General features: G+C 40.7%; 1 protein-coding gene across 6 annotated transcripts in view; it reads left to right on the top strand.

Moving 5' to 3' along the window:
* ELOVL5 (ELOVL fatty acid elongase 5) overlaps positions 1-18,102 on the top strand; it is an 84,226-nt gene that overhangs the window by 48,288 nt on the left and 17,836 nt on the right. For 3 of the 6 annotated variants that reach the window (XM_025381302.1, XM_025381300.1, XM_025381301.1), the window contains exons 2-3: positions 1,886-1,951; positions 6,269-6,456. In XM_025381302.1, the coding sequence (XP_025237087.1) occupies positions 1,894-1,951; positions 6,269-6,456 (246 nt within the window). In that variant the 5' untranslated portion in view covers positions 1,886-1,893. Of the gene's footprint in view, positions 1-1,885; positions 1,952-3,110; positions 3,513-6,268; positions 6,457-10,243; positions 10,325-18,102 lie in introns of those variants that run through there. The other 3 variants (XM_025381299.1, XM_025381298.1, XM_025381304.1) reach the window with 2 other exon arrangements.

Here is an 18,102-nt window from a genome sequence, read left to right as displayed (position 1 = left end):
GCACTGCGATCCTGAGGCAGTTGATTTGATAACCCAGAAGGTTACAAAATGACTCAAGGGTGAAGAAGTGTCTACAGTGAGGATACGCTGGACAAAGAGATGATTCCCTTCCCAGGCAGGATGGAGTGGGACTGCAGGAGATTTCATCACGTTATTCAGAACAGTGTGCAATCTATAACTTATGAATTGTTTATTTCTGGAATTTCCCACCTAGTATTTTCAGGCTGTGGTTGATTGCAGGTAATTGAAATCTCAGAAGGCAAAACCGTGGATTAAGAGGGGACTACTGTATGTTAAAATTTTAATTGTTGGATTGCAGAAGTGACCTTGTGCTAAGGTTGTGTAACTATTGAGAGGCAAAGGTGGCTGACCTGGTTATTGGCAGATGGGACAGATGGGGAGCTGGTGCCTTCATTTCCAGCCGTGAATTGATGTCAGCACCCTCCCCAATCCCCCTTGGGCAGGAAAGCTGTCAGGAGAGAACCCTGTTAACTACTTTGAAAGTGTCATTGATGGCTCCTCCTGTCTCTACGTCCCTTCTTATCTGGATTGACTTAATTGTAACTACTACAACCATTAGATAATTTTTTTTTTTTATTCTTTTCAACCATTAGATAATTTCATGGATAAAGTAATTTAAAATTAGACAGAGAATACATACGCTTCAGTGTCGCAAGCCAAGGAAGAGAAGTGTTGCTAAATGATTAAGAGCTTAGTTAATAAAATCAATTCTGCCTTGCCCTTGGAAGTTATAATATTGATGATTATTCCTGTAAGAACAATGGCCAGGAAAGTTGAAAATGTATGTCTTTAATACAGAAAATCTAGTCAGTATGCTTGTGAAAAGTTGATTAGCTACCCTCTAAATATAAATCTTAAATTGGGAAAGGTTGGGAGCTACAGAATCTTAGAAGATGGAGGTAAATCTTTAACTGGTATCTCCAAGATGTTTTATTAAGTGAAAATAAGCAAGTAATATATACACACTTCTATATATAATAGTGTTTTTTTAAGTTTTTTTAACTGTGATCCCCACAGTAAGAATATATTTTACATCACAGCTGAGTATATTATACTTATAAATATGATATAATAAAACTAAAGTTTTATGAAACTATATTCATTCTCACTAAGAGCAAAGCATTCTGATTCTTTATTATGATCAATTATTATTTTTAATGCTAAGTTGACATGATCATCTACTAATGGGTTGCAACCCACAATTGTGAAAACATCCATTAGCATGACCTCTTTGTGCTCAAAAGAGGAGAAATCGCTGGAAGTATGCTGAAGAAATGTTACCATTAGGTTCCTTGTGATGCATGGCTTGGTGATTGAGGTTGAGGGAAGTAATGAGATTTTTGCCCCTTTTTTCATTTTTAATATTTGAAGTTTTTTACTGTAGACATGAAGTACTGTAAAATAATAATTGATAAAAGTAACAAGCGGAAAAAACTGTCTCATCACTGTGGCATTCTGTTCCCTGATATGGCTCTTTCTTGTCTTACCTCAAGTCCTCAGTTGTTGCCCAGACAGGATCTTTTCCTGTCTGCCACCTCTCATTCCAGTTAGTTCCACTTTTTTCCCCACTGAGATTTCAGCTTCACGGCAAGAGTTTTTATGGAACTGAGAAAAGAAATTCAGAAAACTGGCACTTCATTTATAAAGTGAATTCACAGAATCATGTCTTTCCTTTTATTCTTCAACTGAGATCTAGCACAGAAGTCACTTTTGTGAATTAAAAAAATTCTTTTAACCTATGGAACTGAACTGAACTTTGTCCGTGGCATATTCGTTGAAAAGAATTTATTCTTTTATGAAAAAAATATTCTATAAAAAACATTTTGAGTAGAGATTAATCAGTATCTTTTTTTTTTCTTAATAGGTTTTAAAATGGAACATTTTGATGCATCACTTAGTACCTATTTCAAGGCATTGCTTGGCCCCCGAGGTAAGGTGGTTTTTGGCTTTGCTTACCTTCTGCGGCCTCACTCCCTAATCACTTGTAAATATTGCATGAGGAGATACTAGAACATGTTAGTATTTTCTATGATAAGTCCAAAACTTTATCCTGGATAACAAGGGATTTGGAGAAGTCTCTGACAGAGACACCTGCTGTGGCTGGTCCTCTGTTGACTTTAACTGGAGTTTAAAAATATGCTGTAAAGCTTGTAGCCGGAGAATACTATAGATTTCACCATTACTGGTGGCATGTTTTTCTCAATTCTTGGCAGTCTCTAAGAAAAACTAATTTCCAAAATGCAGAGGTGCAATAGGAGTTTAAAACTCGTCCGCTTTTACAATTTTAATTTACGCTTTTTAAGGTCTTCTCATTTCATATCGTGTTAACTCACTGGTAAATATGCACCTGAACTTTACTTGCTGTATCTTTTAAAAAGTAAATCAGCTCCATATTGCCTTCTTTTGATGTCATCTGTAAATGTCTTTAAAGTCTTTTCTGTAAGAAAGAACTTCTTAGGCTCACAGAAAGATTCACAGAAAAACTAGAAATGGCTTTTAAACAGGCAAAAAGAATCTCAGTTTCTCATGATTTTTAAAATACAAAAGAAGTAACAAAAGGACTTAATCTGTTAGTATGGCAGAGATGAAATAATAGGTTTCATGCCACCTGTGGTAATAGTGAAGGCATGGAGAAAGAGTCAAAATGGGTACAACCTCTCTGAAAGGCTGTTTTGCCTTCTGTTGGAATTGAAATGCACATGTCCTTTTACCTAGCCATTCTACTCCTCATACTTTATCCTATGGCTAGCCTTAATCAGTTATGCAGTGATGCGTATCAGGATCTCAGTACAGCATTGTTTTTCAAGGAATCATCTGGATGCCTGTCAGTAGGGGACAGGTTATGTAAATTAGTGTATGGCCAGTTGAACAAAAAAGAATAAGTTCTAAATCCATCTGTGTGTGCTTGGTTTTAGATAATGCCTTGCTTTAGCGGTAAGGGACAAAAAAATCCAACTCTAAATGGCTAAAATAATAATGAAAAGTATTAGCTTGCATTACCAGGTGGGGCAATTCCATAGTTATTTCAGGGGCTGTATGATGTAACCAAGGATCCTTGTTCTTGTCATTTTCTACTTTGCCACTTCCAGGTATCAGCAGCTCTGTCCTCAGAATGGGTCCCCCACCTCACACAGTTGTAGGATGGCTGCAGCAGCTCCAAGCAGCACATTCAGAGGAAGAAGAAAAAACGTTTCATTTGTGTGGTTTTAAGCATAAGGAAGCTGTTTCCCAGAGCTCTTTGCCAGCTGTCATCCCTCAAAACTCACTGGCCACAGTTGCTTTATATGCCCCTGCCTGAACCAGTCACCAGAGAGGGAGTTAGGACCACCACAGATTGACTAGATCCTAAGGATTCTCTACGTGGGGCTGGAATTCGGATCAGGTGCCTGGGAAGCACTCTTCAGTGTGGGAGGATGAATATGTGCCAGTTTGGAAAGATGAATATTTGTGGGAAAATGAATAAAGCAAAGTGTAAATCAGAGGTTTAAGTTTAAAAAAGAGGGAGATTTGTGTGTATTTATTGTTCGTGATATATATGTTCATACAAAATATGTAACAGTCTCATGTTAGTTGCTAAGTGGGAACTGGTTTTCTTAAAATTGACAGCCAGGCCGGGCGCGGTGGCTCAAGCCTGTAATCCCAGCACTTTGGGAGGCCGAGACGGGCGGATCACGAGGTCAGGAGATCGAGACCATCCTGGCTAACAAGGTGAAACCCCGTCTCTACTAAAAATACGAAAAAAAAGCTAGCCGGGTGAGGTGGCGGGTGCCTGTAGTCCCAGCTACTTGGGAGGCTGAGGCAGGAGAATGGCGTAAACCCGGGAGGCAGAGCTTGCAGTGAGCCGAGATGGCGCTACTGCACTCCAGCTTGGGTGACAGAGCGAGACTCCGTCTCAAAAAAAAAAAAAAAAAAATTGACAGCCAAGGCCCAAAGCTGAGAACAAAAGGTGTTAAGCATCCCCTTAAAGTCCCTGGGGCCAGCCATTTCCCTGAATGACTTCTAAGAACAACCAGTTCTGCCGGACTGACAGTAACACCCTCTGTTACCATAGCATAACTAGTGGGGAGGGTGTGGAGGACATGTCCCTCTGATGCCAAAGAAAGCAAGCCATGAGAGAAACGCTGGGTAAGTTTAGTGTGTACAGTGCAAGAAAGGAAGACTGACTGACAGTTCCCCATGTGGACATATGCTTTATTGAGCCTGTTCTTGTTCTGTGAATCAAGGCAAAAACAACTGGAGGGAGTAGCAAGATGGTCCAGCCTGGGAGGGGTCAAAGGGCACAGCTGGGCTCACTCCTGTAATCCCAGTACTTTGGGAGGCCGAGGCAGGTGGGTCACCTGAGTTCAGGAGTTCGAGACCAGCCTGACCAATATGGTGAAACCTGGTCTCTACTAAAATTACAAAAATTAGCCGGGGGTGGTGCTGTGCGCCTGTAGTCCCAGCTACTCTGGAGGCTGAATCACATCCTCCTGGAGGAGAATCGCTTGAACCCTAGAGGCAGAGGTTGCAGTGAGCCGAGATCACGCCACTGCACTGCAGCCTGGGCGACAGAGTGAGATTGTCTCAAAATAAATAAATAAATGAATAATTAAAAAATTAAAGAAAGGGCAAAGGCTGTCCTCCCAACTGCTGCTTCTCTGAAGACATAGCAGGTGAATGCTACATGTGTCTCAAGCTCTGGAGTTGTGAGCCTTGGTGGGTAGTTAAGATTGAGGAGCCACAGGTTTTCGGGGATCATCATAACAGGGTTCAAAGGGGAGCATGCTTCAGAGGTAGCTTCCTGGGGTCAGCCAGAGTACGAAGCTGAATCAGGGAACACATAACACCTAGGGGGTCTGGCTGCCAAGGAGTTTCCCGCCATCCAAGAAGAGGTTGTCAGTTTGCTGCTGGCAGCTGACCTGTTACATCCCTCTCCCTCCTCCCTGCCTAAGAAAAGAAATGGGGGCAGAAGAGACCCTTCCTATACCAGTAGCTCCTCTGGATCTGCCTAGGTCTTCTCTCTCATGCTACTACTCCTCAGTTTGTTAAATACTACACTTTAAATAGGCACTTATCTGATCATTGCTGCTTCACCTTCATGTTTTGTTTTGTTTTTATTTTCATTTTTGATATGAAGTCTCACTCTGTTGCCCAGGCTGGGGTGCAGTGATATGATCTCAGCTCACTGCAGCCTCCGCCTCCCGATTTCAAGCGATTCTCCCACCTCAGCCTCCCAAGTAGCTGGGATTACAGGTGCGCACCACCATGCCTGGCTAATTTTTGTATTTTTAGTAGAGACAGGGTTTTGCCATGTGGGCCAGACTGGTCTCGAAGTCCCGACTTCAGGTAATCTGCTCTCCCCCGTCTACCAAAGTGCTGGGATTACAGGCATGAACCACCACACCCAGCCCTTGTTTTGTTTTTAAATCATTGTCCTCTCTGCTGTTGACCATTACACTCATAGCAAAGACTGCCTTCCTAATTGGTGCCAGTTTCACTAACCTGGCTAAGCAGCACGTTTTCTGAGTCTGCATATGCTGGCCACACTTGCTAACTGACATGTGGCTGAGATGGAGGACTGGAGTTCAATGACTGCCATTTCTTGGGTTTCATTACCCTATGTGTAATCTGGTAAACCTGGTTAATAAATCCAGTTAATGGGAAATGTAGCCTTCTCCTTGTTTTCTTAAATTCTTTGGAAAGAACATTTTTATTATGATTTTACTTAGCAAAAATCATGAATAATACATTGTTTTTTTCTTTTTTCTTTTTTTGGAGACGGAGTCTCGCTCTGTCGCCCAGGCTGGGGTGCAGTGGCCAGATCTCAGCTCACTGCAAGCTCTGCCTCCCGGGTTTACGCCATTCTCCTGCCCCAGCCTCCCGAGTAGCTGGGACTACAGGCGCCCGCCACCTCGCCCGGCTAGTTTTTTTTGTATTTTTTAGTAGAGACGGGGTTTCGCCGTGTTAGCCAGGATGGTCTCGATCTCCTGACCTCGTGATCCGCCCGTCTCGGCCTCCCAAAGTGCTGGGATTACAGGCTTGAGCCACCGCGCCCGGCAAATAATACATTGTTATTCAGAGCATGTAACAAGGAGCTTCACCTTGTTTGATATGTATTGAAAATCCATGCCTTCTCTCCTGGTTGCTTTATTGGAATTAGGAACATGAATACCAGGTAACTTTTATATCATCATGGTTAGATCAGTGTTTTCAACGTTTGAAAAGTTGTGATTATTTTTATATATCATTAAATTTTTTTATTTTTCAGATACTAGAGTAAAAGGATGGTTTCTTCTGGACAATTATATACCCACATTTATCTGCTCTGTCATATATTTACTAATTGTATGGCTGGGACCAAAATACATGAGGAATAAACAGCCATTCTCTTGCCGGGGGATTTTAGTGGTGTATAACCTTGGACTCACACTGCTGTCTCTCTATATGTTCTGTGAGGTAAGTCAAAGGTTACCACAGTCTTCCTCTCACTTAAATGCACTCATCTTGCTGTCCTAAATTGTATTCCTAAATGAGGAAAGGTGGCCCCTCGGGATATAGAGACAACTGGGCAAGCAAGTATCTTAATGCATTTTGAGTGTGTTTCAAAATCGATTTTTCAAAATGTCAGAATTGTTTGTACAAGTATGCCTTCTAGAATATCTAAAATAGAAACCTTTGTTATTGATTGTTTTGTTGTGTTTCGTATGATATTCAAAATTAAAATATTTTCAGAAATACTGTTATGCAAGCAAAATACAGATTGGAAAATGAACGAAATGTGAAGAAAAACACATGTGAAAGCGTTTTATTATTAAGCATTTAATAAATGCCTGCTTCTTGTTTGAAGGTAGGGGAGGAAGGAAGTGGGTGGTACTTGTGTTTGGTATGTTTTGTGGCACATCACCCTCTGTGAACGGATAACTTGTCAAATCTCAGTTGTTTTTTAAAAGCTAAGAGGAGTGTGACTGTTGAGATCTGCATTTAGGTTTCGAATTGTCTGTGTGAGTTCAGGCCCAGTTATTTCTTTTATATCACTGCAATGTTGAAAATCACATTTGATGATCTCAGAGGCAAATGTTATAGCATAAAAATGAAAGAAAAATCAGGATCAACCCTTCTCTTCTCCCTGTTTTGAAGGGGTAACACTATAGCCTTTAAAGCTAAAAGGGGGAGGAAAGCTGCCCTCCAGTGGTAAGCAGTTTGTGTACATTTTTCTGGGAAGGCCTACTCATTTTTCATTCTTACAACACCAACCTATTTCTAACTCTTCCAGAGAATTAAGCCCTGTATAAAACAAATGTTCAGGCACTCCTGTATAGTGTTTCATTTTGGTTTTAGTTCTTCAAGCAGTAGTAAAGAAGAAGGTAGATGCGGGAGGAAAAGGAGAGATATAAACATTAATCTTAGAGTTCAGGGGACAAAATGAATTCTCCATCAGCCTCAGGCTGTGATGATGTCTCCCTGGCCACATGTGGTGGTGTGCAGGAGTGTGGGCATGTGCAGGCGTATTTGATTATCAGAGGTGTTGCAGCTGTGGGATATCTGTGTCTTGTTCTCCTATGTATGTTTCATAAGCCAAGGTACAGATATTCTGACTAGAATAGTAGATGCTCCTAGCATTGCTTTTATACTTGACACTCCAAGAAATGCTTACAACTCCTTTTTTGCTTTTTTTTCTGTCCTATTCTAGAATGAAGGCAGTTTAATTAGCCTCCAAGATGGAGAGTTCAGGACTGGAGGCAGGGGAAGTGCACAGGAAGGAATGACTCCTGGCCCCAGCACTGTGCACATCTCTGTGTTCAAGGGACAAAACCAAAGCAAGCTGTCAGGTTTCTCCGAGTGAACTGTTTACTTTTCCATAATTGATGAGCCATGTCTTTAAGAGAACTCTAATAGAGTTTATTATTATACATAACAATATTATAGAGAAAAATATTTCATGATTGTTAGAGAACTTAAGCATTTGCCTTATATGTTTCTTAAGCCCTAGAAATATAGCTATAATTTCATTATTTATCCTCTCTTAAACAGATGATTTCCTGCTAAAGAGAAGAAGGAAAATGCTGTATCAATTACAGCTGTGTGCATCTGAGTGGATGTGGGAGGTTCTGAACACATCGTAATAGAAAGTATAGATTTTCCTCTGATAGCTTGGTGAGAACAGAAGACTTTGAGCAGTGACTAAGCACTGAATACAGAAATTTAAGAAATATACAGAATAGGGAAACTACGTTTTTAACTCACAGTTTAGAGTACATAGGTAATAGGCGAAGAGGCAGTGTTTCCTTAAATTAAATCTAGTTTACAAAAAGCTATCCAGATCAGATATGCCCAAGTTGATGTTACTCACATTTGATTTTTGTCCGAGTTTTCTCCTGTACATATGTAAAACCCATCAGTAATTCCATTATTATGTGTCGTTTTTCAAGCTTTGAATATCGTTTTAGCTACACGTTTTTCTGTTTGTTTTGAGACCGAGTTTCACTCTTGTCGCCCAGGCTGGAGTGCAGTGGCGCCATCTCGGCTCACTGCAACCTCCACTTCCCGGGTTCAAGTGATTCTGTTGCCTCAGCCTCCCTAGTAGTTGGAACTACAGGCATGCGCCACCACTTCTGTCTAACTTTTTGTATTTTTAGTAGAGATGGGGTTTCACCATGTTGGCCAGTCTGGTCTTGAAGTCCTGACCTCAGGTGATCCACCCCCCTCAGCCTCCCAAAGTGCAGGGATTACAGGCATGAGTCACTGTGCCTGGCCATTTTTCTTTTTATACTTAGCATTTCTACTCCATTGAATGTTAAGACACAGAAGGGCAGTCATGGAGTTTTACAATGAAACGAACTGAGGATATCATGAAGCCCCAGGGGGCTCCTCATTTTAGAGGAATGTCCCGGGAGATAGAGCCATTCTTCTGTGGTCCCACAGCTATAATGATCATTATTGTAGTTTTTATTTACCTTCCTGCTTATCTGCATATTTGGGGCTTGGAAGAATTTTTTAAATAAGCAGTCTTTTGTATTTTTGTTTATTCTGTGGCATAATTTCACAGCTGCTTTAGCAAGTTCTAGATTAATACAAATAAAATTAACTGTCACTTAAAGGAGACAGGAAGAAGCAGGGGTTTTTTTGTTTGTTTGAGACTGGGTCTCACTGTTGCCCAGGCTGGAGTGCATTGGTACTCACTGCATCTCGCCTCCTGGGCTCAAGTGATCTCCCACCTCAGCCTCCCAAGTGGTTGGGACTACAGGAGCATGCCACCACGTCTAGCTAATTTTTGTATTTTTCATAAAGACAAAGTTTCATCATGTTGTCCAGGCTGGTCTTGAACTCCTAGGCTCAAGCAATCCACCTACCTCTGCCTCCCAAAGTGCTGGGATTACAGACTTGAGCCACTACATCTGGCCAATAGGAAGAAGTCTTGAAAGAAGGGAGATGATCAGAAGGAAATGAAAGGGGGTCACTGAAACTTTAAATTTACTGGAAGGAAAATAACTAAATCACAGTTTTAAAACTGTGAAACTGAGTTTAAACTGTAGAAGGAATATCGACTTGCTCATAGTTTGTGCACTTGATAGAAACAAAATTAAAAGGAGAGAAGAGGTATTACTTCTCATTATCTCATTAACTTTAGTGTTTATTTCCAGGAAAATGTCATAGATCCCTGATTTGGAGCATATTTGAATTAGTGGTATATTTTAATTTGAAAGTAGTGGACTTTATAGCAATCCTTTTTGCTTTTGCTTAATAGGGGTTGTCTAATATCACAGTCCATGGTGAAGGCTGGGAAATGAAATTCCAAGTTATAGAAGAGAAACAACTTAGTTTGCATTAGTTACTCAGCTTTGTAAAACGATGCCCTTACAGCAAACATAAAAATCTTGTGTGCCTTTCAACCGCCCAAGATTCAGGGCATTTGTCCTCTGAAGAGAAGCCTGATTTTTCACACTATGCATGTGTCTTTTCTCTTGTCTGCAGTCCCAAAATTGAGAACCTCTACATACATGATGCCAAACGGTGGCTTTCCCTCACTTTGCCTTATCTACCTGGCTGGATCAGATTTCCCTTGACCCACCCAGTGAGCTATCAAAGCCACTTTCAGCTCCTTTGTTAGAGTGTTACAGGTGGTTTCCCTTTTAGGCAGCTGCTGTGTCCTCATGTGAAGCCATTTAATGTGTCTACTCTTCTCCTGCTGTGCCTCTGACCTCTTAGACCCTAAGCAGAGAGGATCTAATTGTGTTTGTTACAGTCTGAAAGGGAGCACCCCTATCAGTCTGCCTGTGCCTCACGCACTGATCCTTGGATTCAGCAGCAGCTGCCAGGAAACAGGGTCAGTGTTGTGCAGTGCACATGGCTTTGAATCCCCCAGGAACACTGTTGAAAGGGCGGCTGGCTCCTTTCCTCAGAAGGAGGCACTCTGGCCTTCCTTAGCTGATCTATTATGCTCAGCTCTACTCAAACCACAGCAACACCAGGCTCTTTCATTCTTCTGGGCTCTACCCCTTAAAACTCCCTCTCCTGCCTGTCAGTCTCCTTCTCACTTTTGAGGACTGTGTGCAAGGATCCAATTCCTCTGTGAAGCCATGAGCATACTAAGGGACAGGATTCAACTCTAGAGAGTGATCCCCCCCCCCCCCCCCGTCCAACCCCAACCACTTTGACTATCCCATTGTTCCCAAGGACTATGATGCATTCCTTTCAAAGTACTCTCATGATGTGCCCCTTAGCATCCCATCCTTGCCCCACTGACACTCACTGGCTTAGGCTAGAATGAAAAGGTGTTTTCCCCATCTTTTTCATCCCGTTGTTACTATAGCTGATTACTCCACCAAATGTATCCTCAGTATTAGAATATACACACAAAAAGCAAATGTCAGAACCACATTTTCAAGTTATTTAGCAGTCAAAGATAAATCATGAGTTACACACAAGATTGTTTTTTGAGTATCTATGTATGTTTCCTCCCTTGCGGTTAGAACTGTATGTTGTGAATAGTGTGAGAGAATGTGCTTTAAAATATTCAGAACATTTAAAATGTAATTTTGAAAAAAAAAATTTTGTAATGTTGAAAAACAAATAGCTGGATGGATGCATCTGGCTTGGCATAAATCCAAACTTACCTTTCTTCCCCTTTTCAATTTTTATTTTAAATTGTAATTTTGGAACTATTTGAAAATATTTAAAATAAAATTATATAGATGATATCTGTGCACCTAACAAGTGCTTGATTTTTTTTGTTTGTTTAAATAAGAAAACATTACAAAAATGCATCTAAAGTACAGTCCCTTTCCAGACTTCTTCAGAAGTTTGTACAGTTTTTCTCGGATATATTTTTACTACATATATATGTATACATGACAATACATAGTACGTTCTAAGATAGTTTTTAAAAACCATACATGAATGGTATACTAATTAAACTTTCTCAAATAGATTTTTTCCAGCCATTATATTTTGACAAATTCATCTTGAGTCATATAGATGTAATTCGTTAATTATAATTACACTAATTATAGTTAATTAGAAATTAATTCATTTTAACTGCTTTGTATTATTTCAGTGTTGGAATTTATTACACCATTTTGCAAGTGTTTCTTTGGATGGATATGTAGGTTGTTAGATTGTTTTTTGTTGTCGTTTTTTGAGACAGAATCCGGCCCTGTTACCCGGGCTAGAGTACAGTGGCACGATCATACCTCACCCACTGCAGCCTAGAACTCCTGGCCTTAAGCCATCCTCCCACCTCAGCCTCCCGACTAGCTGGGACTGCAGGCATGTGCCACCACGCCCGGCTGATTTATTTTTGGTAGAAACATTGTCTCACGATGTTGCCTGGGCTAATCTCAAACTCTAGAGTCAAAGTGATCCTCCCACTTCAGCCTCCCAAAGTGCTGGGATTACAGGTGTGAGCCACTGTGCCCAGCTCTGTAGGTTTATGCAGGTTATTCAATTAGCAGTGTACGAAGAATCTTCTAAGACATATCTCCTTATGCAAATATGGTAAGTATTTTGACCAGATAAGTGCATAGGGGTTTAGTGACTGAATCTGACAGTCTCTTGTCTTTTAATAGGAAAATTTAATTCATTTTCATTTAGCATGTTAATAGTTATTTTATACCTCAGATATTATAGGTTTAGTTGCAGATCACTGCAATAAAATGAGTACTGTAATAAAGTAAGTCACACTTTTTTTTTTTTGCTTTCCCAGTGCATATAAAAGTTATGTTTACATTATATTATAGTCTATTAAATGTGCAATCGCATTAAATCTAAAAAAAAAAAGTAGACATACCTAAATTTTAAAATGCTGGCCAGGCACAGTGGTATACACCTGTAATCCCAGCACTTTGGGAGGCTGAGGCAAGAGAATTGGTTGAGGCCAGGAGTGTGAGACCAGCCTGGGCAACATAGCAAGATCCTATCTCTACAAAAAATTTTAAAACTAGCCATGCATGGCTTGAACTTGTTGTCCTGGCTACTTGGGAGGCCAAGGTGGGAGGATGGCTTGTGCCCAGGAGCTCAAGGTTACAGTGAGCTATGACCACACCACTGCACTCCAGCCTGGGTGACAGAGTGAGACCCTATTCGTAAGAAAAAAAAGATAAATTAAAAATAAAAATGCTGCCAGGCGCAGTGGTGTGTGCTACAGTTTAGTGTAGCCATGTTCATCAGTGATCTTAGTTAAATCTTCCAGATAACTGGCAGCAGCTTCTATAGCAGCACTTGCTGCTACACCTTGCCCTTTTGTGTTATGGAGATGACTTCTTCCTTTAAACCTTACGAGCCATCCTCTGCTAGTTTCCAGCTTTTCTTCTGCAGCTTCGTCACCTCTCCCAGCCTTCATAGAATTGAAGTGAGTTTGCGGCTTGCTCTGGATTAGATTTTGGCTTAAGGGAATGTTATGGCTGGTTTGATCTTCTACCTAGACCATGCAAACTTTCAGCAATAAGGCTGTTAATGCTTTCTCATCATTTTTGTGTTCATATGAGTAGCACTTTTAATTTCCTTCAGTAACTTTTCCTTTGCATTCACAACGTGGCTAACCTGGTAGAAGAGGCCCAGCTTTCATCCTGTCTCAGCTTTCCACCTGCCTTCCTCACTAAGCTTAATCATTTCTAGCTTTTGATGTAAAGTGAGAGACATGCTACTCTTCCTTTCACTTCAGCACTTAGAGGCCATTGTAGGATTATTAACCCAATTTCAATATTGTATCTCAGGAAATAAGGAGGCCAGAGAAGAAGAAGATGGTTGGCTGGAACAGCAAGTCTGTGGAGCAGCTAAAATACACACAATATTTATTGAGTTTGCTGTCTTATATAGGTGTGATTCATGGCACCTAAAAACAATTACAATGGTAACATCAAAGTTCAGTAACCACACACAGATCACCGCAACAGATATAATAATAGTGAAAAAATTTGAAATATTTTGAGAAATATTTTATAATTGTGAGAATTACAAAAATGTGACACAGTAACACATAGTGAACACATGCTGTTGGAAAAATGGTACCAATAGAGTTGCTCAGTGCAGAGTTGCCACAAACCTCAGTTCAGAAAACCTGTAATATATACAAAGTGCAATAAAGCAAAGGTGAGGTATGCCTGTACTTTCCGTCACCTTTTTTGTGTATATGTTTTTTCTTTGGCCTTCTTTTCTCCTTTACTGCTTTGTAGAATTTTTATAATCATCATTTTTTATTTTACTTATTCAAAAGTTATTCATTCTCTTATTTGAGTGGTTACCCATAGATGTTTACCATGCATTTTTAACTTATGAAAGTTTCAGTTGAGTCAGTATTTCTGTTCTCCTAAACAATACCAGGGACCTTAGAGGATTCTAGCTCTGACCCCTCATCTTTCATGTTACTATTGTCAGGACTTATTTCTACCTTTTTTTTTTTTTAGCACTTTGAAGATTTATTCCAGAGAAGTCTGCTGTGGTCCAACTTTTGCTCATTTGTAGGGTAATCTTTTTTCTTTCGAGGCACTTCGAAAATTTTGCATTCTTCCATTCACTCCTACTTCCTTCATTTGTTTCTAATCTAGTGTTTCATCCATCTATTGTGTTTTTAGTTTAAACGGCTGTGTATCTTTTACTTCTGAAAATTCACTGCTTGCTCTTTTTTTATTCCATAACATGGAAGTATTGTCCCCCTCGAATGATATAGATTAGATGACAGTGATCTCCAGATTTAACCATTTGCTGTGTTGCCTTTTTAAGTATTCTGTTAAAAGTTTGCTTACAGATATATCTGTGAGGTTATGCCTCTGGAATAATTATTGTCTGTGTTAAATTTCTTTACCTCCTAAAATAGAAATAAAGGTTTGCCTAGTGTTCTGTGTAAGCATCCCAAACTAGTATTGTTGGGGTCATCTCAGGTAAACGTGCCTTTTCCACATAAAAGACAGATTTTGGAAGGAGTTGAATTTAAGCTGACTTCTCTTTTCTAAAGAATAATTTGTTGTGGGGACCTCACATTATAGGTAAGAATTGATCGTGTTGGAGTTTTTGCTGTGTTTTATACCACATTTCTACCTGTGTTTATAGTGAGAGAGTTGGTTCTGCTGTTGTTCAGTTTGCCACGTTGCTAGAACCAGAAGTCAGGTTTTTTTTCCTTTGAATTTCTTTTGAAAATGTGTGATGCTTTTTTATTGGAAAGATGAAAGAAGTTGAGCATTTGGTGACTGGGTGCTTTGTTTGTGCTTTCTAACCTCTGTAATTGTGGGCCATGAAAGCATCTCCCTGGGCTCTGGCTTTGAAGGCCATCTGATGGAACCGCAGAGCAGTTGCTTTGGAAACATAATATTCTAAACTGTCTCGTTGTTTTTCTTTCCCTTCAGGCTTTCCTAAAATAGATATGTTATTGTGGGAAAATAGGATTTGGAAAAACACTTAAGCAACCTGGCAATTGATTATTGAATTTTATTTGAAAAATTACTTTGTTTACCAAAATACTTCGAAAAGGCTGTTTGCTGTTCTTTTTCCCATTTAGCAGTGGTATACAGCAGTTGAAACATCTGGTGAGATTAGTACTTACAAGAAATGCCTGATCATTGCCTAAAATACTTTTCACTCTTAGTTTCCTTACAACTAAAATTCCTTGCTGAGAAAGAAACTTCTCTCAGGGCCTGAAAGGAAACAGTTAGTTGTCCCTTGTGTATCTGACACTCCCTTGAGAGAATGCCTCACAGTAGGGAGAACGGAGAGAAGGATGCAGCCCAGACGCCCTTCATTCCTCACCCACACCCAGGGGAGGGGAAGGGAATGCTTTCTACAGAGAGGAAGCCTTCCAGCTTGTCCAGAGCCAGGCCTCACTCTTCTAAACTTGTTCCTGCAGCCCCTGGAGAGCTTGGCTCTGCAGTTGGTGTAGCTAGGAGCACATCACTCTACAGATCCTCAACTAAAATGCACTTAACTCTGCAAAGGAGGAGTCAGTTGGTAGGCTGGAGACATTCCTTTAAATGACACAAATTATGCTTTGGCTGGGACATCCAGCACCACCTTAGCCCTAGTTGGAAGCAAAAATACTTAACATTTGCCTAAGATCATAGGAAAGACAGATAGTGCCTACCTTATGCCAGGTATTGGGCTAACTCATCTAATGCTCATTACACTCTTACCATCCGCTTTCCACAGAGGGAAAATTCTGGGAGGGCTGAACAGGGAGAACTGCTAGCGTAAGAGGGCAGGGCTTGAGGATTCAGGGAAAATGCCAGATATACCTGTTTCAGCTTGGACTGAGGACAGGCTTTTCTTTGTGCTTTGTTTTAAAGACTTCTCAAGTGTACAGAACCTGTCCTTTTGACTTAGCCAAGAGTATTACATTCAGCTGTAACCCAGGGGTGTTCCTGTTCACAAGGAGAAGGAAAAAAAAAAACCACCTGTGGAGGTCATGGGTGTGAAATTATCTTAATGGTCATCCTTATGCTCTGGACATGAAAGATTTGAAATTTAAAAACCACATGCTTTGACCTGGCACTCCCTAATAGCACTGCCAAAATTGGCCAACTAAACCCTAGACGAAGTAGGTGCTTTCAGTTTTGAGTAGTTCATGGTTAATTTTAAACCAGACATCTGCGGAAGAAAAAGATGCAGCTAAAGGTCTACTTTTCCACAGAATTCTTCATGGACAGAGTATCCCTACCTGTTCTTACTAAGAATTCAAAAACAGATGAAGGACAAAGATGCTTGGAACTGCGTTTTGAGGTGCATTTGGACTGAGAGTCAGGATTCCTTTGTGCTAATCCCAGTGGTACCAAGACCTGGGCCATCCTTATCACTTCTCATTCTCTGTTTTCTCATTAAAAATATGACCTTGTACCAGACCTAAAAAATACACACTTGAGGACTCATGCAGAAACAAAGCTATGAAAAGGGTCAACCCTACGTATTCTCGGAGATTTTGCTTAGGAAAGCACCTTAAGTCCTGTGATGTAGTTGAACTTGAGTATGGATAGTCTATTTTCCATTACTTTTTACTCCATTTCTGCTTAGGAGGTAGTAAACATACAGCTTTATCAATCTCTTATCACCAAAAGCAGCCAGCCTTCTTTGGAAAGGGATTATCTTGTTGCTCTGACATCTTGGGATGCTGATGTTAGTGGCTGATAAGGGCCACCCAAGATGATGTTTTCCTACTTTTTCTTTAAGTGTTTCAAGTGACCTTGTTTCCTGAGATGTTTCAGTAGCATTCCAGAAGGTGCCATGAAAATGGTTATTATGCTAAAGGTTACAAGTCGTTCGTGGTTAAATGTGTTATTAGATGGGAAAAGCCAACTCACCATTAAAAATTATTCACTCCTAGCTGGGTGTGGGGGCTCACGCCTGGAATCCCAGCACTTTGGGTGGCCAAGGCGAGCAGATCGCTGGAGCTCAGGAGTTTGAGACCATCCTGCGCAACATGGTGAAACCCCATCTCTACAAAAAAAACAAAAATTAGCCGGGCATGACAGCGTGCACCTGTAGTCTCAGCTGCTTGGGAGGCTGAGGTGGGAGGATGGCTTGAGCCCAGGAAGTGGAGGTTGCAGTGAGCTGAGATTGTGCCACTGCACACCAGCCTGAGCAACATAGCCAGGCCCTGTCTCAAGAAAAAAGATCCACTCCATGAATTATGTCATCCAGAACCAGGTGTGAAACTCACCTAAATTTTTTTCTTTCATTGAAAAGTTGCATGAAACCATTAGGGTTATTGACTTTTATCTCATACGGAGAAAAGAAAGCTTGTAGCTAGGTTTTAATTATAGCTCTGCACATCCTTGTGCGCATCCTCTTGGCCTAATTAAAGTTTGCTTTACTCTAAGGAAGGAGGAAGCATATAAAGCTTTGCAGTGGTACTGTTTGTATCTCAGTATCTTTTTCTCTTTTTCCTTGGAAAAAGCCATGCAAATAATGCCCCTGGGTGGTTCTTGGCCTGCTTTTTCATTGTAGTATAGTTTTACCCTCTTTTGATCTGATTCTCAGACACCTGCCCTTATTTTCAGCACTTCACCTTCTCCAACCTACGGGGTCCTCTCACCCTGTGGTGTCTACTTACATGCAGCTTGAAGAATTTCCGGGAAATTGACCAAAACAGCTCTTTGGAAGGAAGCCAGGCCTAAGCCCTGAAGGGAAAGGTGGCTAATGTGACTTTGACTAGAGGATTGTCTCCTGTGATGTGCTTCTAGTGGGGCTAGAGGGGTCAGTCCTTTGCTTTGAGCACCTCTGGAGTCCACTACCCATGGACACATTGCTATCCTCTGAGGGGGATGGAGGGAGCAGAGCCCTCTACTACTAGCCCATTTTATGGAGGTTTGATGAGGGTCTTAGGTGAATAAGCTTCAACTCAGGTCCTTGGTCTTGGTTTGTTAAATTATTCTATCCTTTCTGAAGCCAGGGAGATTTGAGAATTTCCACGTCCCCATTATGAAATTGATGATGAAGAGTTTTCATCCTGTGAACAGGCTTCAGATGAATATCATCACAAAACCAAGCCTCATTTAAAATACTATGAAGTTCTCTTTTGCTGCACATGAAACATTAAGCCCAGATTTAGGGGAAAGAAATGGCAGTCTTGAACTCTTTGTCATTCGTTTAGCAAATATTTGTTTGACATCTCTGGTGCACTAA

This window comes from Theropithecus gelada, chromosome 4 (genome assembly GCF_003255815.1).
Source record: "Theropithecus gelada isolate Dixy chromosome 4, Tgel_1.0, whole genome shotgun sequence".
NCBI classification, from domain to species: Eukaryota; Metazoa; Chordata; class Mammalia; order Primates; family Cercopithecidae; genus Theropithecus; species Theropithecus gelada.
This window is presented reverse-complemented; position numbering and strand designations above follow the sequence as displayed.